The following is a 20,908-nucleotide window of genomic DNA, read 5'->3' on the forward strand; positions in this document are numbered from 1 at the left end:
TATCCAAAATTTATTTACCTATTGCATCCATTGTGTATAGTATGAAAATCTGTTTATACAAATGTACAGGGTCATGAGGTTTTAATGAACAGTTATTTTACTAGTGCCAACAAAAATCCATTAAAATACAACAATGTTTTCTAAAAACCAGCTGCCTCTGTTATATAGCACCTGAAATGCTAATCAAAATAATGCATAAGATCATGTGGTCTGGTCGCAGGTTGTACCTAGTTACCCATGCGGTAAAAAAATACTGATGTCATCACCCCAGTTTTTATTTAAAAAGTTATAATATAATCATAATTATATTATTAAATATATCTTAATACCAATATAATTTCTTAAAATAAGTTTATAATGTGATTATAACTATACTGTAGAAAATATTCTAATGTTATTATACAAGTGTATCTAGGCCTTTTAATAGATTACACATCCCGTGATCATGTCATCGGCATATGCGGACAGATTATAAACAAGAAAATTCATGTGCGTTGGATAGCAGAAATTGCTTCTTGTTGAAGTTTGTGGAACAAAATTTTCAAAATGTCCCACAACAGTGAGTAAAATTCTGCTTACCGTTTGATAGAAGTAAAACATAATTCCAACAAAGTAGAATCTTAAAAACAAAAATCATTATTGACCTAAAAAACAGCAAATTTATACAAGGAGGTTTAGAAGAAAAAAAGATGCAAATCATCAATGTCTGTTTAAACTTAATTTTATATTGTTTCAGCACATCTTAAGATCCATTCTACAACTATTAAGAATCAAGAACACCTGAGGGCTATGAAAAGAAAGGAATACAAAATCAATACTGGTAAGCTTTTTTTATACGTTACCCAATGGATGTGATTCAGTTCTGCAAGTTGAAAGCTATTTTCCATGTTTTTACCAAAAGAGTGTTAGTTGAATGTTTGATTAAACTTTTAAAGTTCCTTTCAAATCCGTAAAAGTGAAACCAGTGTTCAGTGGCAAGTTTTTGTTATTGTATGGGACAAAATATTACATTGCGGTAAAAAAAGTAAGGTGAAACTGCAAACTCTGTATTAAAGTATAGGTTTTTTGTACATTTTTTTCCAAATTAATTAAAAATGCCTTTTTTTAATTTCGAGCCTTGCCATAAAACAAAATTTCTTTATATTTTAAAGCCAAAAAGTAGCTGCCAACAGGAGATTTCCATGCTGTTTTTACAACCGTGATTAATTAAAGTTTATGCATAGGTAGTTGGATAATTTGATAAGGGCTACTTTTATAACTTATACAGTGTATTTGAAGATGAAGACACATTCTAGAGAAACCATTCAATATACAGGGGATGCTTCAAAAAAATTAATGAGCTGTTTTCTGATCAAGTGGTATCAACGAAACTAACATAAAATACCACAATGTAAAACAAACTACATGGTTTGAAGTAGAGTAAGCTTTGTGTATGTTACAAGTTATTTGTGCATATTACAAGTTGTTAGTGTATTATACAAGTTATAAAAAAGTATATTGTTTTTAGAAAGGAAATGGTTAATCAGCTTTCGCATCAAGGCCAACTGATTAACATTTTTCTTGTCCTTGCGTTCAACAAGAAAAATGCTAATCAGTTGACCTTTACAAATATATTTTAAATGTTATATTGTTATGGTTTCAAAACACAGTTCTACAAACTTTAAATGGCTTTCTAAGATAAAAGTTGTGCAGGGTGTTAATAATTGGCTAGACTGAAAATATCCAATTAATTAAAATCAAGCTATTAAAAACTTTTTGATCATTATAAAGGACAACAATATCTTATAACTATCCAAAATCAAAAGTTTTTAACAGCCACTTATATCCCTGAATTAATTTCGTTTTAAAAATAGGTCAGCTGGAGAAGTGAAGTTCAAATTTTAAAAAAAAGAAGTATAAAATATCGAGTCATTCTAAAAAGCTTTCTCCGAGTGAAAGAATTTCAATAACAATACACTTTACTTATTCTGCATGGAAATACTGTAGATTGTAGTTGCTTGCACTTAACAAGAAAACAAATTTATTATGTGTTAGAAGCAACTGAGTTTTAAGCTTCGAATTCTTATCTCAAATATAAAATTCCTTTTAAAAATCATAAGTTTCATTGATTATACCACATCACATAAACATTTATGCTATAAGAAAAAAATCATCAATTTCTTATAAAAATAAAATACCAAGCATAGACGGTAAAATAGATTAGTTGTACATAGAGACTGATGATGTAAATAGTTTTTACGAAAAGCTTCTCTCATATTTTAATCTTTTGATTTTTTACCATCTATGCTTGGTATTTTACTTTAATAATGGTGTGTTATTATTTTATCTTATAAAAATGTATACCAAGTAATATCGCCAGATAAAAAAAACTTTATATTTTATACATTCTTTTTAAAAACATTAAAGCTTGCTTAACTGAGTGGCATGACAGTTCTTAAACTGAATACTTATCTTAAATACACATAATAATGTAAACAAACCTGACAAGTATCACTTTCGTTTTTTTTTTTATTACGATTCTTTTCAATGTAAAAAAATTAAGACATTAACACTACTCCAGTAAAACAAAATATTAAAAAATTTCAACAACAACCTAGATTTTATGTCTGAGGATAACTGTCAAACATAAAAGTTATTTAAATTCCTATACAATACATTTTAAAAAGTATAATAGAAAGAACATTGTAGACTATTATTCTTAACCAAGTCAAAAGTTCACTTGTGGAAACATAATTACCTCATGATTTTCTTTGATAACATGCCATGCTTATCCCAGTATCAACAACAGCCAAACACAAACAACAACATTAGTTCTTGTAAATACTCATAGAAGGAAGTTAAAAACCAGCATGATGCCTTCAGTCTGATAATACATATTAATCTCCGTGACAACATACATTGTATACAACTTCACAGCTAAAAGAAAACAAGTTTTTAAAGAAAGTATCTCTTTGACAAAATATTAAATCTACAAGCATATCTACCTTCATCAATTTGCAATGAGTCTTCAAAACAATAAATCTTATTCCCAACCAAAAATTATTTACATAGCCTGTAAGAAAACCTTGTTTTTTTACATAAACAAAAAACTATACATTGATCAACCTATGGTACTCTTATTGTTGTGTCTTCATTAAACTTCAACACACAAGTAAAACTTTGATGCATTAAAAAGCAATTAGGAATATGATGCATGGAAAATACATCATAATTTAAGGTTAAGTCATTTAAAAAATGCAAAGCAATTGCCAATCTACTGATGAGATAATTTGTGGTTAAAAAATAGAAGTTTATTTAAATGGCATGACTCATTAAGTTTCATATAGTTTATCTGTAGTTAATAAACAAGTTGATTTCACATGAAAGAGCTTGAAAAGTTGTCAAGGAATCTTTTTTATTGAAATCAACTTTTTTATGGCAGATAGGCTTTATACTTAGCTATTATTATAACCAATTTATTTGCCATATGTAATTTACCTGAAAAAAGATAAAATAAAGGAGAACATGACAAACATTGGCAAATACATCTTAAAGAAAAAAAAAACAAAGAGAAAGTACAGTCTTTTGATAACTTCTTCTTTCTACTGTTACGGTTCAAGGATCTTTAGACACAAAATATAATAAAATATATACTTTACTTTTGTCCATGTAATGCTTTGTTTACACCAGACTTTTCTACTAAAAAAGCATTTAATATTAAGTATAATTAAAAATATTCTTTTTGATATCAAAATCCTTTAATGGTTAAAATGAAAGTACTTTAAACCAATCAACAAAATTGAATTGAAATGTCACAAAAGTTCTTTTCCAGATTAAAAGAACAACTGAATTTAGGTACAATGCATATTCACCATAGTACAGGGCATATATTCAAATTGAGTCACATGATTACTGACCTTATATACTTGTGTTTATCCACACCTCTTAAATTTTCTGCTTAAAAGGAAAAACACTAAAATTCGAAAATCTTTTTTACTATTAATCAAACTTATTTGATCACTATAGCAAAAAATGTAGATTTGTTAACCCAATCAATACCGAGCTTTTTTGGTCTAGTGTAGCACAAGCATAAAGTGCCTGCAGGCAACAAGTCTAGAAATAATAAAATTTGGCATACTTGTACGAAGTATTAATACAAACAGATTTAATGAAAAAAATTAATTTTATGATATCACACGGATCAAAAACAACGTCGCACATTCCTAACATAGGCCATATTCCTAATTTTACAATAAATTTGAATAATAAGGGATTACTGATGCGATTTAATGACTGAATATCAAAAAGTTGATTTCATATAAAAAATCAATTTTAATGTTTCAAAATTTAACAATTAAAAGTAAAAAGATTAATTTTTCCAGGAATATTGATGTTTATGTCATTAGTAGCATTTAAAGATGTCTGGGGTAAGGAAAACAATATAATGACGTCACTGGGATCACAAATCACAGTATTTTGCTTGATCGATATTTCTTTCAAATCTGGTTTGTATTTTATCCATAGGATTCATATATCTCCTTAGCAAAACCTTAGTAACCAGCTGGTTACCAACATATATGTAACAAATAATTGTATAACCAATACAACATCTTACAACACTCATACATGCATGTCAGTACTTTTTGAAATTTCAAAACAAGCCCTTACAAAATTAGGAAAACTCACAAAATTTTAGTGCTCACTTGCATGATAAAAGAATGTTATGCTCAGTCAAAGAGGTGACAGCCACTTTAAGTGCCATTTCTCCCCCTTCCCTGGTGCTAATATGGTTAAAACTTTGGATCCCCAAAATTGTATCAGGAAACTCGAATTTATTTATGTATTTATTATTTTAATAAAGTAAAATTTATCAAAGTAATTACAAATTTTGACAAACAGCAAAATATTGAACTATAAACAGTAAATATTATAGAAAGTAGTAAACTGCTTAATGATAGTCAGGCTTATCAATAAGAAAATAACACCCGAGCAATAAATCGCTCCCCCAAGGTTACAATAATTTACATTGGGCTGAATAAATAGAATAAGTTTATAAACACATATTTTCACAAAGTCTTTTTAATCTATTTTATTTTATTTTTATTTATCTATTTTGGTTCTTTTTTACTGTAAATAATAAGAAAGATAACATTGATTTCCATGTGAGATGAATTGATATTGCTCAGCCAGAAAAACGTTTTAGGAATTGAGGGAGCAATTAATGGCTCAGTTAGTTTCTTATTTCTCAGAATTGGGAGAGCCTTTGCATGAGCAAGAGCAATTGCTCTCCCCTGATTGATAGGCCTGTATAGTGAATAAATTGTTACTAAAAACAATATAAAAAAATCACAAAGTTGTTTCTTGAAATCCAGTAGTCTCCAATTACTGACATAATATAGACAGGAGGACTAAACTTTAAAGATATTAGCCACACACTCTTAACTTGTCAATGTTTATAGAGGATTTAAAACTTATTTTTTGGGTTACATCCAAAACCTTTAACGGTATTTATTTAGATTATGTCAACGCGACTCATTTTTCTGTTTTAAATTTTCCTGGGCCATTATGCAGATTGTAAAATAGAAAGTGTCTTTAGTCCATTTTTAATGGTGTTTACTTGATCTACACGTAAACCCCTTGCAGTTTGTCAAATTGTAGGAAAAATAACAAAAAAGTAGCCATTCGCACAAAATATTATGCTGGATTTATAGATGCTAGAAAAAAATCATTAAAAGGATATAAAATAACAGATATACAGATAGATATAGATAAAACAATAAAAATCAACTGCATTCACACAAATATAAAGACAATCCTTGTGGTTTTTAAAAAAATTAGATCTTTTCCAATGAAATTACAATATATTAATTAAAATATGAACAAATTATAAAATTTTATAAAAATAGTTGCATAAAAATTTATTATCTGTAAAAAATATAGTAACATTGGCTACAGAATAGGAAATAGACATCACAAAAATGAATACTGAAGCATCAACGTTCATATTAAAAATAATTACTAAAATAAAATAGAAGTAAAATGATTTTATCTTGTTCTAACGTGATGGAATCGAAGTTTGCTTTACTGCCTTATGGTAACATCAATGCTACAAAACATACTGCTAAAAAAAATTCAACCAACTTATTGTGATCAACAAACAAGAATGCAAATACTAGTTAAACTCCTGCAATCAGGCATTGTTAAGCTTGATAAGTAAACAATGGGTTACCATTAAAATATTATTTAAAACAGTATTTTTCCCTAAAAAAAAACCTCCAGTTTTTCTCTTATCCAATTTTGATATTCACTTAGACAAATAAGAAATTAAAATAATACACTAAAAACGAATAAATTCAAAATTAAGAACAATTTGAATAATCATCACATATCAGTTGAAGTTGGAATATGTAGCAAATGAGTCCAAATACTGATTTAGCACTGTGTAAATAAACTGATACTGCCTCTAGATAGATAAGAACTAAACTATTAGAAAATTAGTTTGTAGTCTAATACGCATTACGAAGTATTATACTTACAAGATTTTCAACAAATTCTGGTCTGACCAATCTCATTCTTCGTACAGTTTGGAACACATCAATATCTTGTTCAACTTTCAGTTGATCTAATGCGTTCATGCAAGCTATCAACGTCCCACTGCGACTTGCACCATCACTAAACAAGATTATAAACTTATGATAAACAAGGAAAATTTGATATACTTTCATCAATTTTAAAACTCCAAAAACTGCAACAAGAAAATATTGAAAAACTGCATCAATACAGTATGCTTCTACTTTTACCTGCATATTACCAATATTTTTCCATTTCCAAAAGCCTGTTGTGATTTCAGAACCTCTCCAATCAAAGTAATAATTACATTAGTGTTTGGAATATCATGATTTTTCCAATTTCTCAGATGCAAAAAATTAACTGTTGCTTTTAACTAAAGAAAAATTAAACTCATAAAAGTATTGCAGTAAAGGGATTAGTATCAGGCTCTTTAGTGTTACAAGCATCACAGGCCAGCACTAGACCATTACAAGAAGTTCTACATAGGCAAAGATAAATTAATTTGTTATTCTACAGGCAGGGAATATGATCTCGGAAGAAGTGTTAAGCAGTGTTTAATTAAACTTTATAAGTATTTGTGAAACACAAATAATTAAACAAAAGGAAATTATGGGATGTAGAACAACCACAAATAAAGATATTTAATATTAACTTTGGTTGATAAAAATAGGTCATGGATTATCACTCCATAATTTTTTGGAAAAATATGGTGAGTCAGGCCTGTAGAACAACTAAACAAATTGCCTTTCCCCTATTGCAACAAAACAAAATTATATTTTGTTGAATGGTAATAAAAAGGTTACATGCAATTGATTATTTATATTCAACATCTTAAAAAAAAAGAGTATAAAAGAAATTAAGAAAAATTACTGATCTAACCTTTTTCCCCTGTACAACAAAACGTCTTTGAGAAATATCACCTATTTCAACCTCTGTGACCAGTTCTACTGTTAAGTTATTGAACTTTAATTCCTTATCTGCTGGCCAGTACTTCGGGTAAATAGAGCCATTCTCATTAAGTTCATGAAGCATGACTATTGTGGTAACGTTACACTCTAACACCATCTGCCATAAATCTTGCACTGTGTCATCAAATGGAGCTTGTGTAGCTATCAAGGCATTTTTTGCTTTATATCCATTGATATAAACAGCATTGATATACCTTGAAGTATGAAGCAAGGCACTTTCACCTAAAAAAAATAGAAAACTGGCATTAAATTGCATTTTCATATTGAGTATTTAGTGCGAGGACGTTTTCATTACAGGTAAACTAACGCTGATTTAATTCATTTTGTTGATGAAATATGTATAATAACATTGAGAAGAAAATTTTATTATGATTTTTATAACGCAAATAAAAAGAATAAGGCAAAATTGGAAAAGGAGTGGTCCAGATTTAAGGTCCATATTTTTTTTGTAAAACGAAGGAGATATGTCTGTTATAAATAAACTTTTTTGCCTGCTGTTTGTTAAAAAAATGTTTGTAGAAATGGCATTCACTCCTAAAAGTGCATCTGCTTGTTTGGAAGTAACATTAGATAGAAACCAAACTAACAGATTACAAAAACATTATTATATTTTTTTCATTATTGCGAATGCTTTTACATTAACTTTTAGCAGCAAAAGCAAAGAATGAAATGTCAAAACAGAACTTTATTAACATATAATGCAACGTTAGGAAGTAATGTAAAGTTAACAAAAACATAATAACATACGAGGTAAAATATTTGTTCTGTTTTTATCAGCGTTATTGTTTTTCACAGCAGTGGCATAATAGCTTTCTGGAAAAACAGGAGTAACGCTGTTTAATCTGAGAAATTCTTCCTCCATTAAAAATTTTCCAGCAGAAGTCTTTTTGGTAAGCAAATCTTTCAAGTACAATGGAAAAGATGCTACAGAAGCTCCTGTATACCCACAACTGATGACTTCGTAAATAGCATGATAGGTAAACAAATATTGATCAGCAGTCTGAATCATTTGATAACGATCTTGACGAATGTTTTCAAAATAGTTGTAGATGTCTACTACTTGCTGCTCTTTAATTAACTTGATCATCGCATCAATAACAATAAACGTTCCAGTTCGACCAACACCAGCACTACAATGAACAACAACTTGTGATGGATCATCGTATGAAACAATATTTCTAAAACGGTGACAAAAATTTAACAACATGGTAGGGAATTCTGGGCAGCCATGATCAGGCCACGATGTAAAGTGCATGTGGAAGAAGTTGTGTTGCACTTCAGAATGCGTCACTGCCATTTTACGAATAACATAGTCAGCAAATTCTTGCTTATCTGTAACTTCAACTATGATTCCATGATAATTTTCACTCTTTTTTTCTGGCCAATATTGCGCACACTTGGGTTTATCACCCTCCTTTAAATTGGTCAACATGATAACTGCCGAAGGTTTTTGATCAAGAATCATTCTCCAAAAGTCAAATATCGTTTCATTTTTAGGTGCTTGAGCAGCAATATACGTAACTTTTCCAGAGTAACCTTGAATGAAATTTGCATTAATGTAATTTGATTTCTCATTTTTCATTGGTGGAAGCTCCACTCTTGTATGATCATATGCAATAATATTTTGATATCTGTTTTTGGCTTTGTTACGCAATGCTTCTTCACATGCATGTATTTGACCAAGAGGAACGCTTTTAAATTGCTTCACAATATCTGAATTTTTATCATCTTTATTTTGTAAATAAAATGATGAAAAATCAGCGACTGGTATTGGTGAAAACTTAGGCTTTGCCGGCAGATTGTAATAAGACTCTGACTCCACAACTATGCCTAAAACATATTCAATTTTTCTTCACTTACATCTAGGAAGCATGTAAAACAACTACTATAAAACCACCAATGAATACCTTTCTTAGGACCAGATTCATTGTTTTTGATAGTTGAGTATGCATTTTCTGCCACTTCATCAAAGCAAGTCATAGGCAAATGATCCAATACTTGTGGTGTTTGTTGATCAGACTTCCTTCGCCATCTGAAACAATTGTAATGTGTACAAGTTGTAAATCGAAATAAAACACAACAAAACCAATTTAGTTTTAATTTTAGAGAAGTTCTTCAATTTGCAATAAAATAAACAATCAACATTCCACCGTCCTACATGTTTAAAAATAAATCAGAAAAAAAGTTTTAGGTGGTCAGGATTCACATAAGAACTATAAAGTTGATAGGCTAAAAGTTGCTACCTAAAAATAGCAGAAGCAAATTATTCATTTTTTCAAATACTATTAAAAATCTAAGTGTTTTTTTTCTATCCCCGGCTCTACTTTGATATAAGGCATACAAGAATTAGAATTATTTGTTTATAACATATTTTTTACCAGATCAGAGTCATCATCATCATCATCATTCTCAGCCTAACGTTGGATGGGGTATAATAATAACATTCTTCCAATCTGATCTAGACTGTGTTAGATTTAAACTTACATTCCTCTGCATCATGTCTGTACTTATTATCTCCTTTCTTTCTAGGTGGGGCTTTGCCCCCTATTAAGTCTACACTTTCTTACCAATTATTCCCTCCATTCTTTTCAAGTGTTGCAATGAATTCAATCTTCTTATCTAGATAACACCTTTAATGATACAGATACCTAGCCTGGTGTTTAGCTCATCTGAACTGTTTCTGTCTCTCAGACTGACACTACAGATCAATCTTCATGCTTCACTGCCCATGTACCGTACAACATGACACTTTTTTACACAGGCCTCATACAACCTAACTTTAAGCTCAATAGATGGATTGCGTGTTTACGGAACCGAACGCATGCGCACTAGGTGGCAGGATAGTAGCACCAGTGAAAACAAGAGGTTCTGGTTGTTATTTGTACTTATATTTGAAGAAATGCCTGGTTCTTGTTGTGCAGTAGGCTGCTCCAATAAAAGAAAAAAAGGTGGAAAATTAAAATTTTATCGCATACCGTTCAGTCACAACGAAGAAAGCAAGAAACTACGTCAACTTTGGGTACAAGCAATAAAGAGAGAAAAATGGACAGAAAACAAATAGATAACTCAAGAATTTGCAGTGAGCATTTTATATCTGGTAAATAAAAATACCTTTTTATATAAAACATAATTTTTAACAACAAAAGTAATGTTATCCATATAGCCAGCTAGTTATTTAGATGTAGCTGCTAGATATATAAAATTAAACTCTTTAATGTTAGCTAACCTAGCTAGCTATTTAGTATCTATAATAACTAAATGAGCCACAAAAAAGTCTTAGCAAATTTTTTTTATATTCCAGGAGAAAAATCTAAAGACCCACACCATCCAGATAACGTGCCATCAAAGTTCGGATACAAAAAAGAAGTGTTTCAGCAGCAAAAGCTACACAGATTTGAGTGAGTACAAAAAAGAAGGATGTCTTCTACATCTAGTCACACTGACACTGATGCTGACTTTGATACAGGTGTAGACAATGTTGAAAATGATGCAGAGCTGTGTACAAAATCTTCACAGACTGAAGTTACATTGGAAAAATTGCAGCAAGAAATTTTTAGTCTCCAAAAGGAAAAAGAAGGCATTAAAAAAGAGTTATCTGCAGCTAGGGTGGAATTATTAGAACTTAAGAATGATGTGGTTCAACCTTTAGAAAATGCTTCAAGCACCAAATTTTCTTATGATACTGTGGTTGCTGAAAATATGTTGAATTTTTATACTGGGATTACCACGCCTGCTTTATTTGAATGGTTTCTGTCATTTTTTGTTAGAAAAGTGAGATATTTTAGCGAGAAACTTTCTCATAATGATCATTTGTTGCTGGTGCTTATGAAGCTAAAACTGGGTCTATTAAACAAAGATTTAGCTTATCGTTTTGGCTTGAGCGAGACAGTAGCTTCTCGAATATATCGTAGATGGGTCCCTATCACATCTAGAGAGACATGCCATTTAATAATATGGCCTGATAGAGAAGCCTTGCGACGTCATTTGCCAAACAGCTTTAAAAAAAATTTTCAGAATTGTACATGCATAATTGACTGCACTGAAATTTTTGCTGAACGACCATATAATATAATGCACGTGCACAAACATGGTCCAACTACAAAAATACTTGCACAATGAAATATCTTATCAGAATAACACCAGCTGGGGCTGTTAGCTTTTTGTCACGTGGTTATGGTGGTCGAATTTCTGATAAGGAAATAACAACACAAAGTGGATTTCTTGATAAGTTGCAGCATGTCGATTGTATACTGGCTGATTGTGGTTTTACGATAGCACAAGATCTTGCTACTAGGGGTGCTTACTTGAAAATACCTAAATTTGCATGTGGGAAAGCACAAATGAGTGCAAGTGATGTGGCGATATCCCGGAAAATTTCCAATGTTCGTATACATGTAGAACGTGTTATTGGAAGACTTCGAAAGTTTCGTATCCTGCAGTCAATTATTCCAATATCGCAAATTGACTTAATAGATTCTGTTATGTCAGTTATATGTGTGTTAGTAAACATTAACAAAAGTGTTGTTGCACAATAGGTTCTTTATTGTAATGTTTTTTTGTTTTTGCATGTTTCGCAAAACCATTTTCCAGAAGGTGCACGGAGTAAATTTACACAGCAATAATGATACCATTCTATTGCACAATTTTTGCCATCGCATGCAATCATTGGTAGGAAGCTTGGTCTTTTGCAAATACAATACAGCTTTTCTGTCTTGTTACTTTCTTGATCCATGCTTCGTGTCACAATTTCTGACAAAATCATTGTGAAAAAAACGTGCTCAATTTTTGATATTAATTTTTTACAAAATTTTTGTGTCTTGAGGAACATTGGATAGTTTATAATTTTTATCACTCCACACAAAAAAGTAACCAAATTTTGTGTTTGTAACAATCATTTGCTGTTGGATTTGGAAATAATACTGATGATTTGTTTTCATGTTGCCATCCGAATCAATAGGGAATGTTTTATCACACTCAACATCATCCAAACCTGAGCTGTATTTCTAAGGACATTTTATTTCTAAAACACCTAAGCTGTGACATTTACACAAAACAAGAGCATCAGGTGATGCTCCCATAAATGGGTATTCTTCTGACACATGTAAACCAGTTTCTTTTACAATAACGTTTTCATGATTTTTTGTGAACACCTCAACAAATTTTTTTCTAGCAGTTGCTTCCATGTCAATACCGTATTGTTGTACTCTTACAGTTATATTTGTAGAATATTGCATGATTTATTCTGTAAATTTTTTTTTAGAATTTTCATTATTTAGGTTTAAACTATATGCTCTTTTTGAGACAGATGCTGTGATTCTACCTGCTCTATGAATTTGCCATGCTGTTGACAAGCGCTGTTCTCTTGTAAATTTCGTTAAATTTTTGTACTGACTGTCACAGTAGCCATTTTTGTTTTCGTAATAAAGCTCTCTTCACTCTGATTGAATTTCTTCAGGATTATTATTAATTAATTGTGGCTTAAAAAGGCTTGTTAAAGGTTCAGGAATGCTATATAATTCGGTTTCGTCAGCAGTGTCAGTTTCACTATTGGTAACTGTAAAATCTTCTGGATCATTGTCGTATAGGCTAGTAAGAATTGCAGCATCTGGATTTACTGTATAAAGTTCTTTTAATTTTTGCTTATGAAACTCATTATTTAAATGTGTGGGATCCCTGAAAGAAAAAGGCTTCTTCATTCTATCCGACACAACTTTTTTTTCTTTGGGTACTGTTTGCTTCTGCTTTGGTCTGCTGAAGTCTATCTCAGTCATAAGAGCTGGTTCTGCGAATCGTCTAGAGCGTTTCCAAGCGCAAAGTTTACTTGTACATGCAATTTTGTTTATTCCTAATAATGCACCGGCTTGCAGCTTAAATAATAGAGCCCCAACATGGCTGCATGCTGAACCAAGTCTAAACAAAATGTAGTGTATTAGAGCTAGGTTGCCTAATAAGGTATATACACAATGTTTAATAACCTGCTTACCCAGCCATGCATGTGCAGTTTGCAGTAAGGACCCAGCCACCCTTCTTATGTAATGCAACCCATACTTCATATAGTTTTTGTTTTTTGCCTTGTCTTTGACTTGGTAAAACCTTTAAAATGCAAGTAAAGCATTAAGGGGAGCAGTCATAAAAAATAAAAAGCTAACAATATAGCAAAGGCAAACAAACCTCTGTTTTAATGTAACAAAATTCGCTTTTTGCATCAATGTTATGATAATAGACGTCTTGTACATGACCACATAAAAAAAAGTTGTATGAATCCAATGATTTAAAAGCCTTCATTGACTCGTGAGTGATACCACTACTAGGACTTTTCACTAAGTACATATGGATAATGTTATATCTGGTGAAAACTTTGGATCGTTTTGCCAGTCTCTTTTTAAGGTATAAGGATCTGGTAATACCTCATCATTGGCTAGGGTGAGCTTTTTTATATAAGAAGTTTTCTCATCTTTATCAAGCGAAAGAAAAAAACTTGAATCTGACCACATGGCGTCCTAGTTATTTCAGCAGCAACGACCAACAGGCCGGTTAATTTCGGCGAACGTATCTTTTTGTAAACCTTGGAAGATGTGAATTTGGTGGCCTATGAATTAGAAAAGCTCTATACGTGCGCAGGCGCTCGCTGTTTTTTATCCTGCCAGCTTCCACAAGGTCCGAGAAATGTAAACAAATGACGTCACAACGCAAGCCGTCTATTGACAAGACTTTGCTAGTCAATAAAGGAATTAACTCTCTGAACGTTTTACAAGCAAAACCTATCCTGCAAGAACACTTCTTCCAACACCCCGTTGACTACTCAACATAATATCTAAATAACAGAAGTACAACTATCTCTAATGAGCAACCGTTGTACATCATTAAAGCTGGAAATACTTTATTGTTCATAATCTTACCTTCGCAACACTTGCATACAAACTGAAAGTCAGCTCTTAACCTTCCTTCAATACAGCTGCACTTCCTATGTACCCAATGAGTGCTCCATTTCTAAATTGTTCAGCAATTTAGAAATGTATATAATAATATGCCAGTTCCGTGTCTCTGTGACAAGCAGAGTGGATGTGCTTATTTTTCTTTGATGTCGCCGAAAAAAATATGTCTTCTTTGTCAAGAAATGCCGCAAGTTTGTGATTGTGTTTGTTTGTTTGTGTTTAAAAATCATGTGATCAAAATAAAAAATTTAATTGGATGAATCAAACCACGTGATCAAAATAAAGCAATTTTATTTGCTGAAAATTCCAAGTTTCCACTGACGATCAAAACAAACGTAAAAAGTTTGTTAAAACACAAAGTAACGAAAATTGTGTTTGCAAAAAAGATGGCTGTTCTTTTAGGCATTGTCTACTCTTTCCTTCAAAATAAATTTTTACTAAAACATTTAAAAAGGAGCATAAATATATATAATACAGGTGTAAAAATAAAGTATAGAAAGGCTTCTGTAAAGTTTGTTTATGCTTTTTTTTAGTTTTGATGATAATATTGATGCGACACATGTTTGTTAGCTAGCATCATAAAGCCAACAATCACATCAACAACCACTAGCTAGCTAGGCATTTATAAATATGTAGCCATGTTCTTTATACCTAGCTACCTAGTTTATATTTAACTGACCACCTATTAGCTACTTTTTTATGCAAATAACATTTTTCACATTTTGTGTAACTAAACTTACATCGGTTGCATGCAACATGACAAAACGATTTTTATTTAACATGTAGTAATTCTGGTAGCTTAAGTGTACTAATTTTTGTTGTTCTAGATGTTCTGACTCAAATGTTTTTGTTTATGACATTTCGTGTAATTTAAGAAAAGTTTATATAAACTTTTTTGAGGGAGTACTGTACATATACATGGTAACTTGTGCTTTTTTTTAATTCTAACTTGACAGAGGTTTTTGACATTATGGGGAAAATTTACGTAGTTTACGTAGTTTAGTGTCACACTATACAAGCTCTTAATTCTTATATATATTTTATGTGAACATTCGTGACAGAAAACTATGTGAGATTTTAAATTTTAACCTTGCAATCCATTTTTACACCTAAATAAAAATTTCTTGCAGAGGCACAATTTAGTGTTTATTTTCCACATTTTGTGTCAACTTTGGTAGGGTTTGTAATAAACTAACTTTAATATATACATTGACAAAGATTTGTGTTTGACATTCATCAGCTTTTTTTGTATGAATGATTTAAATTCTATGGGTGAGATGTAGTTTGAAATGCTTTGGTAAACTTCTTTCCTAATAGTTTTTGCATTGTCAGAGGGTCAGGGCAAGTAATCTTAGTAGATTTAGATTTGAAATGTCACATTATACAGCATATTTTTGACATCTTCAATTTTTTTGGTCATTTATATAATAATGCAGATTTAAGATTCACACTGTATTGTTTGTTTTTTGATGGAGGTATATCTGTTACATGAATTAAATGAGGAATCAGTGGATTTTTCCACGGAAAACAGTTAGTTACTTTATAATAGTGATTCTGAGAAAAATAATTTGACATTCTTATCTTGGTCAACCCATGGTTTCTGAATTCTTTTAATCTTCTTACGACCTCTAAAGGCTGCCACTACTACATTATAAAGTCATGCTAAACTAGCTGAACCACAAGAAAGCAAGGTTACTTTTGCCACCAATGTTAATCCTGGTAAAATGCCCCCAACAAGGCATTGTTTTTATTCGAAACAATTATCAAGTGAATCAACGCTAGTATCAATATCTCTTGGAGGTTTGACTTTTACAGTGGCAATGTTTAGGCTTTATACAACAGCTTTTATACAGTTGATATATGAAACTGCAGTGCAGTTTTATATAGTTTTATAAGGGTAAGCAAAAGCAAGGGCAAGTAAAAATGTATTTTAAAAAAAGGAAATCAAGTCCAAACAAGGCCTTTCTACTTACAATTTTAAAGAACATTTAAAGTTTTGTCTAAAGGTGAAAGTGCTTGTCTCCTTTTTTGACAAGTAACAAATTTTATTTATATTTATCAAGAGATATTTAAAAATAAATTAGTATAAGTAAATAAATTTAGATTTACGTAAAACATTCATCCTCAACTGAATCATCAAATAATTCACTAGAGGAAAAAATGAGAGTTTAGTTTCAAAAATAGTATGGCAAACTGTCACCACTCCTGACCCAGTAAAAAGCATGACAAAGATTGAAAATTGAGGTAATTTAAAAAAATTGCACATCTATAAGTTAAGAAAAGTTAGATTGAATGAACTTCTTGTCAGCCACAACTGCAAGTGCTGTAAAGGCAAATCAGATCAGTGAGAAAGAGCTTAACTAAAAATTAATTATTGTTTAACATTTTTACAGACTAATTGGATAGTATTTTTCCAACTTTATGTTGAATTTATAGACCTATCATTTTTCTATGTGCAGGTTTTTTCATCTCTCATTGTATCAACAAAAATTTTTTTGCTTTAAAAATAAATATTTAAAAAAAAAACATTTCTCTTATAAAATCACACTTCAAGGATATCAGAGATTTGTTTATCTTTTGTATCTACTGCTGTACTGGTTAGCCTCATTAAAACATCACTCTATGTAAGTCGTTTATAATAGAATTAAAAAGACAACTTAATTGTTTACCTTCTGATTATAATAAACAATACCACCACAAGAGCAATCACAATAAGACCACAAATGATACCAACAATTAACGATGTATTACTTGATTGATTCTCTACTTTAGGAGCATTGGTTGGAGCTGTTGAATGAACAAGATTTTATCATATTACCATCTTTAAGTGTAATTAGGTTTGTTAAAGACAGTTCGTAATTAGTAGTGCATACCTGGGCGATCTGATGCAATGAACGCTTGTGACCAAGGACTTGTATAGTAATTACCCTGTAATAAATTTTTAGTGATATATTTATTCTATATAAGATGGTGACAACTAGTTAGCTTATTGAAATATTAACTGCATTCAAAGGAAAACATAAAAATGGATTTTGATAACGTCGAAAGAAATGGTTTTATTATTTTTTGATGATTGTCAGTTCCAAATTAAGTGGGTTAGCACTGCTTTGGAAAATTTGATTAATTTTGGTCTCAGATGTCCCCTAAAAATTCATGTAGAACGACATATCAGTTATTTTAACCATTTTAAGTTATTTGCCCTCCAGTTTTTAGTGCAATGCTATGGCTTTAATAATCTGACAAAGGATTAATGTCCTGCTTTGTTGACGTTGTTATGTAACAATAGTTCTTATATCATTATCATCACTATTATTTACAAAATTTTATACATGATATACAAGCCATGCATTTCAATATCCTTAAATTGTTATTAGCATGTATCCTGTAAAACAGTTATTTTACAGTAAAATCATCTTTGTAACATACAGCGTATTATTATAAAGACATGAGTGACAAGTTTTACAAGAAAGTGCTATTTGATCAAATGCACTCACCCCTGGGAGAATTACTCTTTGATAAAAAGCATACGTTTCATTTGCAACTAGTGGTATATTTTTGTAATGAGGCTCATCGATTGAGCGTCTTTTGCGAGTATTACTTTGAGAAGTATAATAGAGATCATCACCTATATGTTTGAACACAAATTACATCACTCAATGTATATGGCTAATTCCACAACTAAAATTTCGGTTAAAAAATTAGTGTAAAAAAAATTATATTAGAAAATAATTTTAAAGAGAAATTCCATAAAAAACACTTTTACTTGCAAGTGAAAACAAAAAACAAGATAAATTTGTACTTTCTAAGTTTCTGCAGTAGACGTGTCACAGTATGGACAGGGACCCTATCTTTTAAGATTTGTTTCACTTATACATAAATTTATATGCTTTCTTTTTGGACTAAAATTGAGTTAAAATATTTCTACATGCTCTTGAACAAGCAGAAAGGGAAAAATATTTGAGAGGAAAATTAGAAATTACCAATGCACCTACTTAGAATGTTTCCTTTTCGAAATATTGAGCATAAATAGTGGCATAAAATTAACCATATCATTACATTATCTATTTGCCATATCATTACAAAAGAAATTAAACTTACCAATTTCAAATGTTTTAAGCTTGTTAAACATAGACATATTAAATTCAGCAGTAATGTATGGTTCGTTATATCCAGCATCTAAGTATGATTTAAACACTGTGTAAGAAGAGGTGGACCTTCTTACAACTGTTGTTTTATTGATCTTCATAACAACAACTTGATATGATCTATTGTAAATAAACAATTATTATTGTATAAGTAAATAATTTTTAAACATTACAACTTAGAATTGACTTACATAGTCTCTTGCGGACCTTCAACTAAATCCACAATAATTTTTTTTTCATAGGAACCATTTGGTTTAAAACTTGGATTTTTTAAACTTTTTCGCTCTAAAAAATAAAAATTTTGTATTAAGGTTCACTACTCCGCTTTTCCAATATTCTCCATTAAATGTGTCTTTTTTAGAATTATTTATAATATAAATACCTATCACTACATGTTGAGACTTTCCAAAATATGTAGAAGTACCAAAATGAGGTGAGATATCCTGAATAACGCAATTTAATTGTTAATTAAGAATTGAGCAGTATTTGTATTATACACAAACTACTGTAGAGTTTCTATTATTTTAATCAGGTGGTTTGCTTAAAAAAATTACTTCCTTGCATTAATTGTGTTAATGTATATAACATATCACAATAATAACCACTAGTTTGTTAAAAAGCTCTGAAATTTGTTTTGTTGTTGCTTTTGTGTGGAGCTTAAAATAGAAACAGATGGCTTGGTCTAGCTTAGGGGTCCCTAGTAACCAAAAACAGGGATAAATAACTGATGCCACCACCTTGTTTCCAAGTTATTTTTCTTAAAGTTATAAGAACAAATGCAATTTACGTCCTGTTGTAATATAAAAAAAAAATCAAAATATTCGCTTTTAGCAGCGCAAAATTTTAAAGTCATCTATCAGAACGTCCCTGTCGCACAAAGATAGCTAAAAAGTTGACATAATCATTAAGAAATCATAAAAAGAAAACAAAAAATATTTTATTGAACTATAGGTTGAAATAAAAGTTTCAAACCTTTGCCAAAATAACAGCTCTGGTGTATAAATGGTACGTGCCAATTGTTAACAAGCTAGCATTTATGCTATTGATTTCTTCCTCTCCCTCCTTGATTATCACAATCCTATGCGAATTGGCAGTGATGTGCGAGGCGGGAAAAGTTGCAGCGAGGAAATAAGGCATTTTCTTCCTTAAAGATTCTTTCTGATCATATAGTGCTAATGTTTTAAAGCTATCTTCTGCTAGCTTCTTTGTTGATATTATAACTTGATAAATACTGAAAAATACATTATCAGGTTTTATTTGCTCTCCAAACTTAAAAAATATATCTGACTATTTTTACCAAAAAAAGGTGAGAAAACAGACATAGTTACCTAATCGGACCATTAATATCACCTACAGGAAATATAGAAATATTTTTGCAATCAGAAAATCCATCAAACCAATTGTCAATAGTAATCACTGGTGCAGGAGGATCTAAACATGAAAACAATATTGTTTATACAACCACGTGATAAGGGTGGGATCTTAGTTAATGATTACATGGCTTAATTTTTGAATCATGCATTGCATGGCTGATATTCCTTCTTTTGTTTTCTGTAAAAACATAAAAATGTAACAACCATTCATTGTTGGCAACTTTTCATCTATCATAATTAAAACTAACTAACTAACCTTGACAGAAAAAATTAAACGTAGTCTCCACCTTCTGAAAATATTCGCCAATATGAGCTTTGACTGTTGTCTTCACCATGGCTCCACCAAATAGTAACAGAATGTCTGTGCTTTTGATGGATGGGTCTACTTCATTCATTTCGTAATATTGAAACGTTTTGTTATATGGCTTTGTTACAGATATAGAAACCTTAAACACAAATATGAAGGCAAATGTAAGAGTTTCTATGCGAAAATACGAATTTATTATGCTGCTAAAAGCCTAAAATACACCATGGAGTTCCTAGTGACAGTTTAATCTATAGTTGGAACTTCATGTAAATCATAAAAAAAAATATAAAATTAGTTAAATGATCTATATGTCAAAAGTCCTGTGTAAGTTTTGAATTCTTTTCGGATTCACTTTTTCTGCTCCAATCACATTTCACTATTGTTTTTAATGATGTCAGCTAAGAATACTAGTCAATAAGGCCCGTGAAAAAATCCACTTAGGCAGGACAACAGTGGTAAAATATAGGTTATGTCAGCAGTGCATATACAAATAATCTTTTGAAGAAATTTTTTAACCCATTGACTTTAATGTGTACAGCTTGAAATGCTGATGATGAAAAATATAGGATCATGGGGTTTTGATAAAACCATAAGAAGATATAAGGATTTAAAATTTTGCTGACGTCAGTAA

At 30.7% G+C, this 20,908-nt stretch overlaps 3 protein-coding genes and 1 long non-coding RNA gene across 13 annotated transcripts in view; 2 read left to right on the forward strand and 2 right to left on the reverse strand.

The window, feature by feature from the left end:
• LOC130655137 (uncharacterized) overlaps nucleotides 1–3,166 on the reverse strand; it is a 32,214-nt gene extending 29,048 nt beyond the window's left edge. For 4 of the 10 annotated variants that reach the window (XM_057457842.1, XM_057457838.1, XM_057457837.1 and 1 more), the window contains exons 1-3: nucleotides 2,985–3,160; nucleotides 2,738–2,916; nucleotides 580–619 (exon numbers count right to left, since the gene is read on the reverse strand). The gene's annotated coding sequence lies outside the window, so the exon portion shown is untranslated. The other 6 variants (XM_057457846.1, XM_057457844.1, XM_057457845.1 and 3 more) reach the window with 4 other exon arrangements.
• On the forward strand, nucleotides 212–17,556 carry LOC130655143 (uncharacterized). Its single transcript, XR_008984575.1, has 3 exons — nucleotides 212–559; nucleotides 737–820; nucleotides 17,225–17,556. It is a non-coding gene; the product is annotated as an uncharacterized LOC130655143 (long non-coding RNA).
• Nucleotides 4,811–20,908, reverse strand: part of LOC130655139 (receptor-type tyrosine-protein phosphatase U-like) — a 38,843-nt gene continuing 22,745 nt past the window's right edge. The window contains exons 11-25 of the mRNA XM_057457848.1: nucleotides 20,227–20,416; nucleotides 19,926–20,028; nucleotides 19,570–19,828; nucleotides 18,980–19,040; nucleotides 18,789–18,882; nucleotides 18,551–18,717; nucleotides 17,947–18,077; nucleotides 17,326–17,380; nucleotides 17,122–17,239; nucleotides 9,425–9,549; nucleotides 8,265–9,347; nucleotides 7,429–7,739; nucleotides 6,780–6,922; nucleotides 6,516–6,651; nucleotides 4,811–6,442 (exon numbers count right to left, since the gene is read on the reverse strand). Of these exons, the coding sequence (XP_057313831.1) occupies nucleotides 6,368–6,442; nucleotides 6,516–6,651; nucleotides 6,780–6,922; nucleotides 7,429–7,739; nucleotides 8,265–9,347; nucleotides 9,425–9,549; nucleotides 17,122–17,239; nucleotides 17,326–17,380; nucleotides 17,947–18,077; nucleotides 18,551–18,717; nucleotides 18,789–18,882; nucleotides 18,980–19,040; nucleotides 19,570–19,828; nucleotides 19,926–20,028; nucleotides 20,227–20,416 (3,051 nt within the window). The 3' untranslated portion in view covers nucleotides 4,811–6,367. The remainder of the gene's footprint in view (nucleotides 6,443–6,515; nucleotides 6,652–6,779; nucleotides 6,923–7,428; nucleotides 7,740–8,264; nucleotides 9,348–9,424; nucleotides 9,550–17,121; nucleotides 17,240–17,325; nucleotides 17,381–17,946; nucleotides 18,078–18,550; nucleotides 18,718–18,788; nucleotides 18,883–18,979; nucleotides 19,041–19,569; nucleotides 19,829–19,925; nucleotides 20,029–20,226; nucleotides 20,417–20,908) is intronic.
• Nucleotides 10,891–12,235, forward strand: LOC130655142 (uncharacterized). The gene has a single exon (XM_057457850.1). The coding sequence runs from the start codon at nucleotides 10,935–10,937 to the stop codon at nucleotides 11,634–11,636; it is 702 nt and encodes a 233-aa protein (XP_057313833.1). The 5' UTR covers nucleotides 10,891–10,934; the 3' UTR covers nucleotides 11,637–12,235.

The sequence above is a fragment of the Hydractinia symbiolongicarpus genome, chromosome 8, assembly GCF_029227915.1.
Source record: "Hydractinia symbiolongicarpus strain clone_291-10 chromosome 8, HSymV2.1, whole genome shotgun sequence".
NCBI lineage: Eukaryota > Metazoa > Cnidaria > Hydrozoa > Anthoathecata > Hydractiniidae > Hydractinia > Hydractinia symbiolongicarpus.

Bases quoted from the DNA above. Each gene is read 5' to 3' on its own strand.
- LOC130655142 (XM_057457850.1), top strand. From the start codon at position 10,935: ATGTCTTCTACATCTAGTCACACTGACACTGATGCTGACTTTGATACA.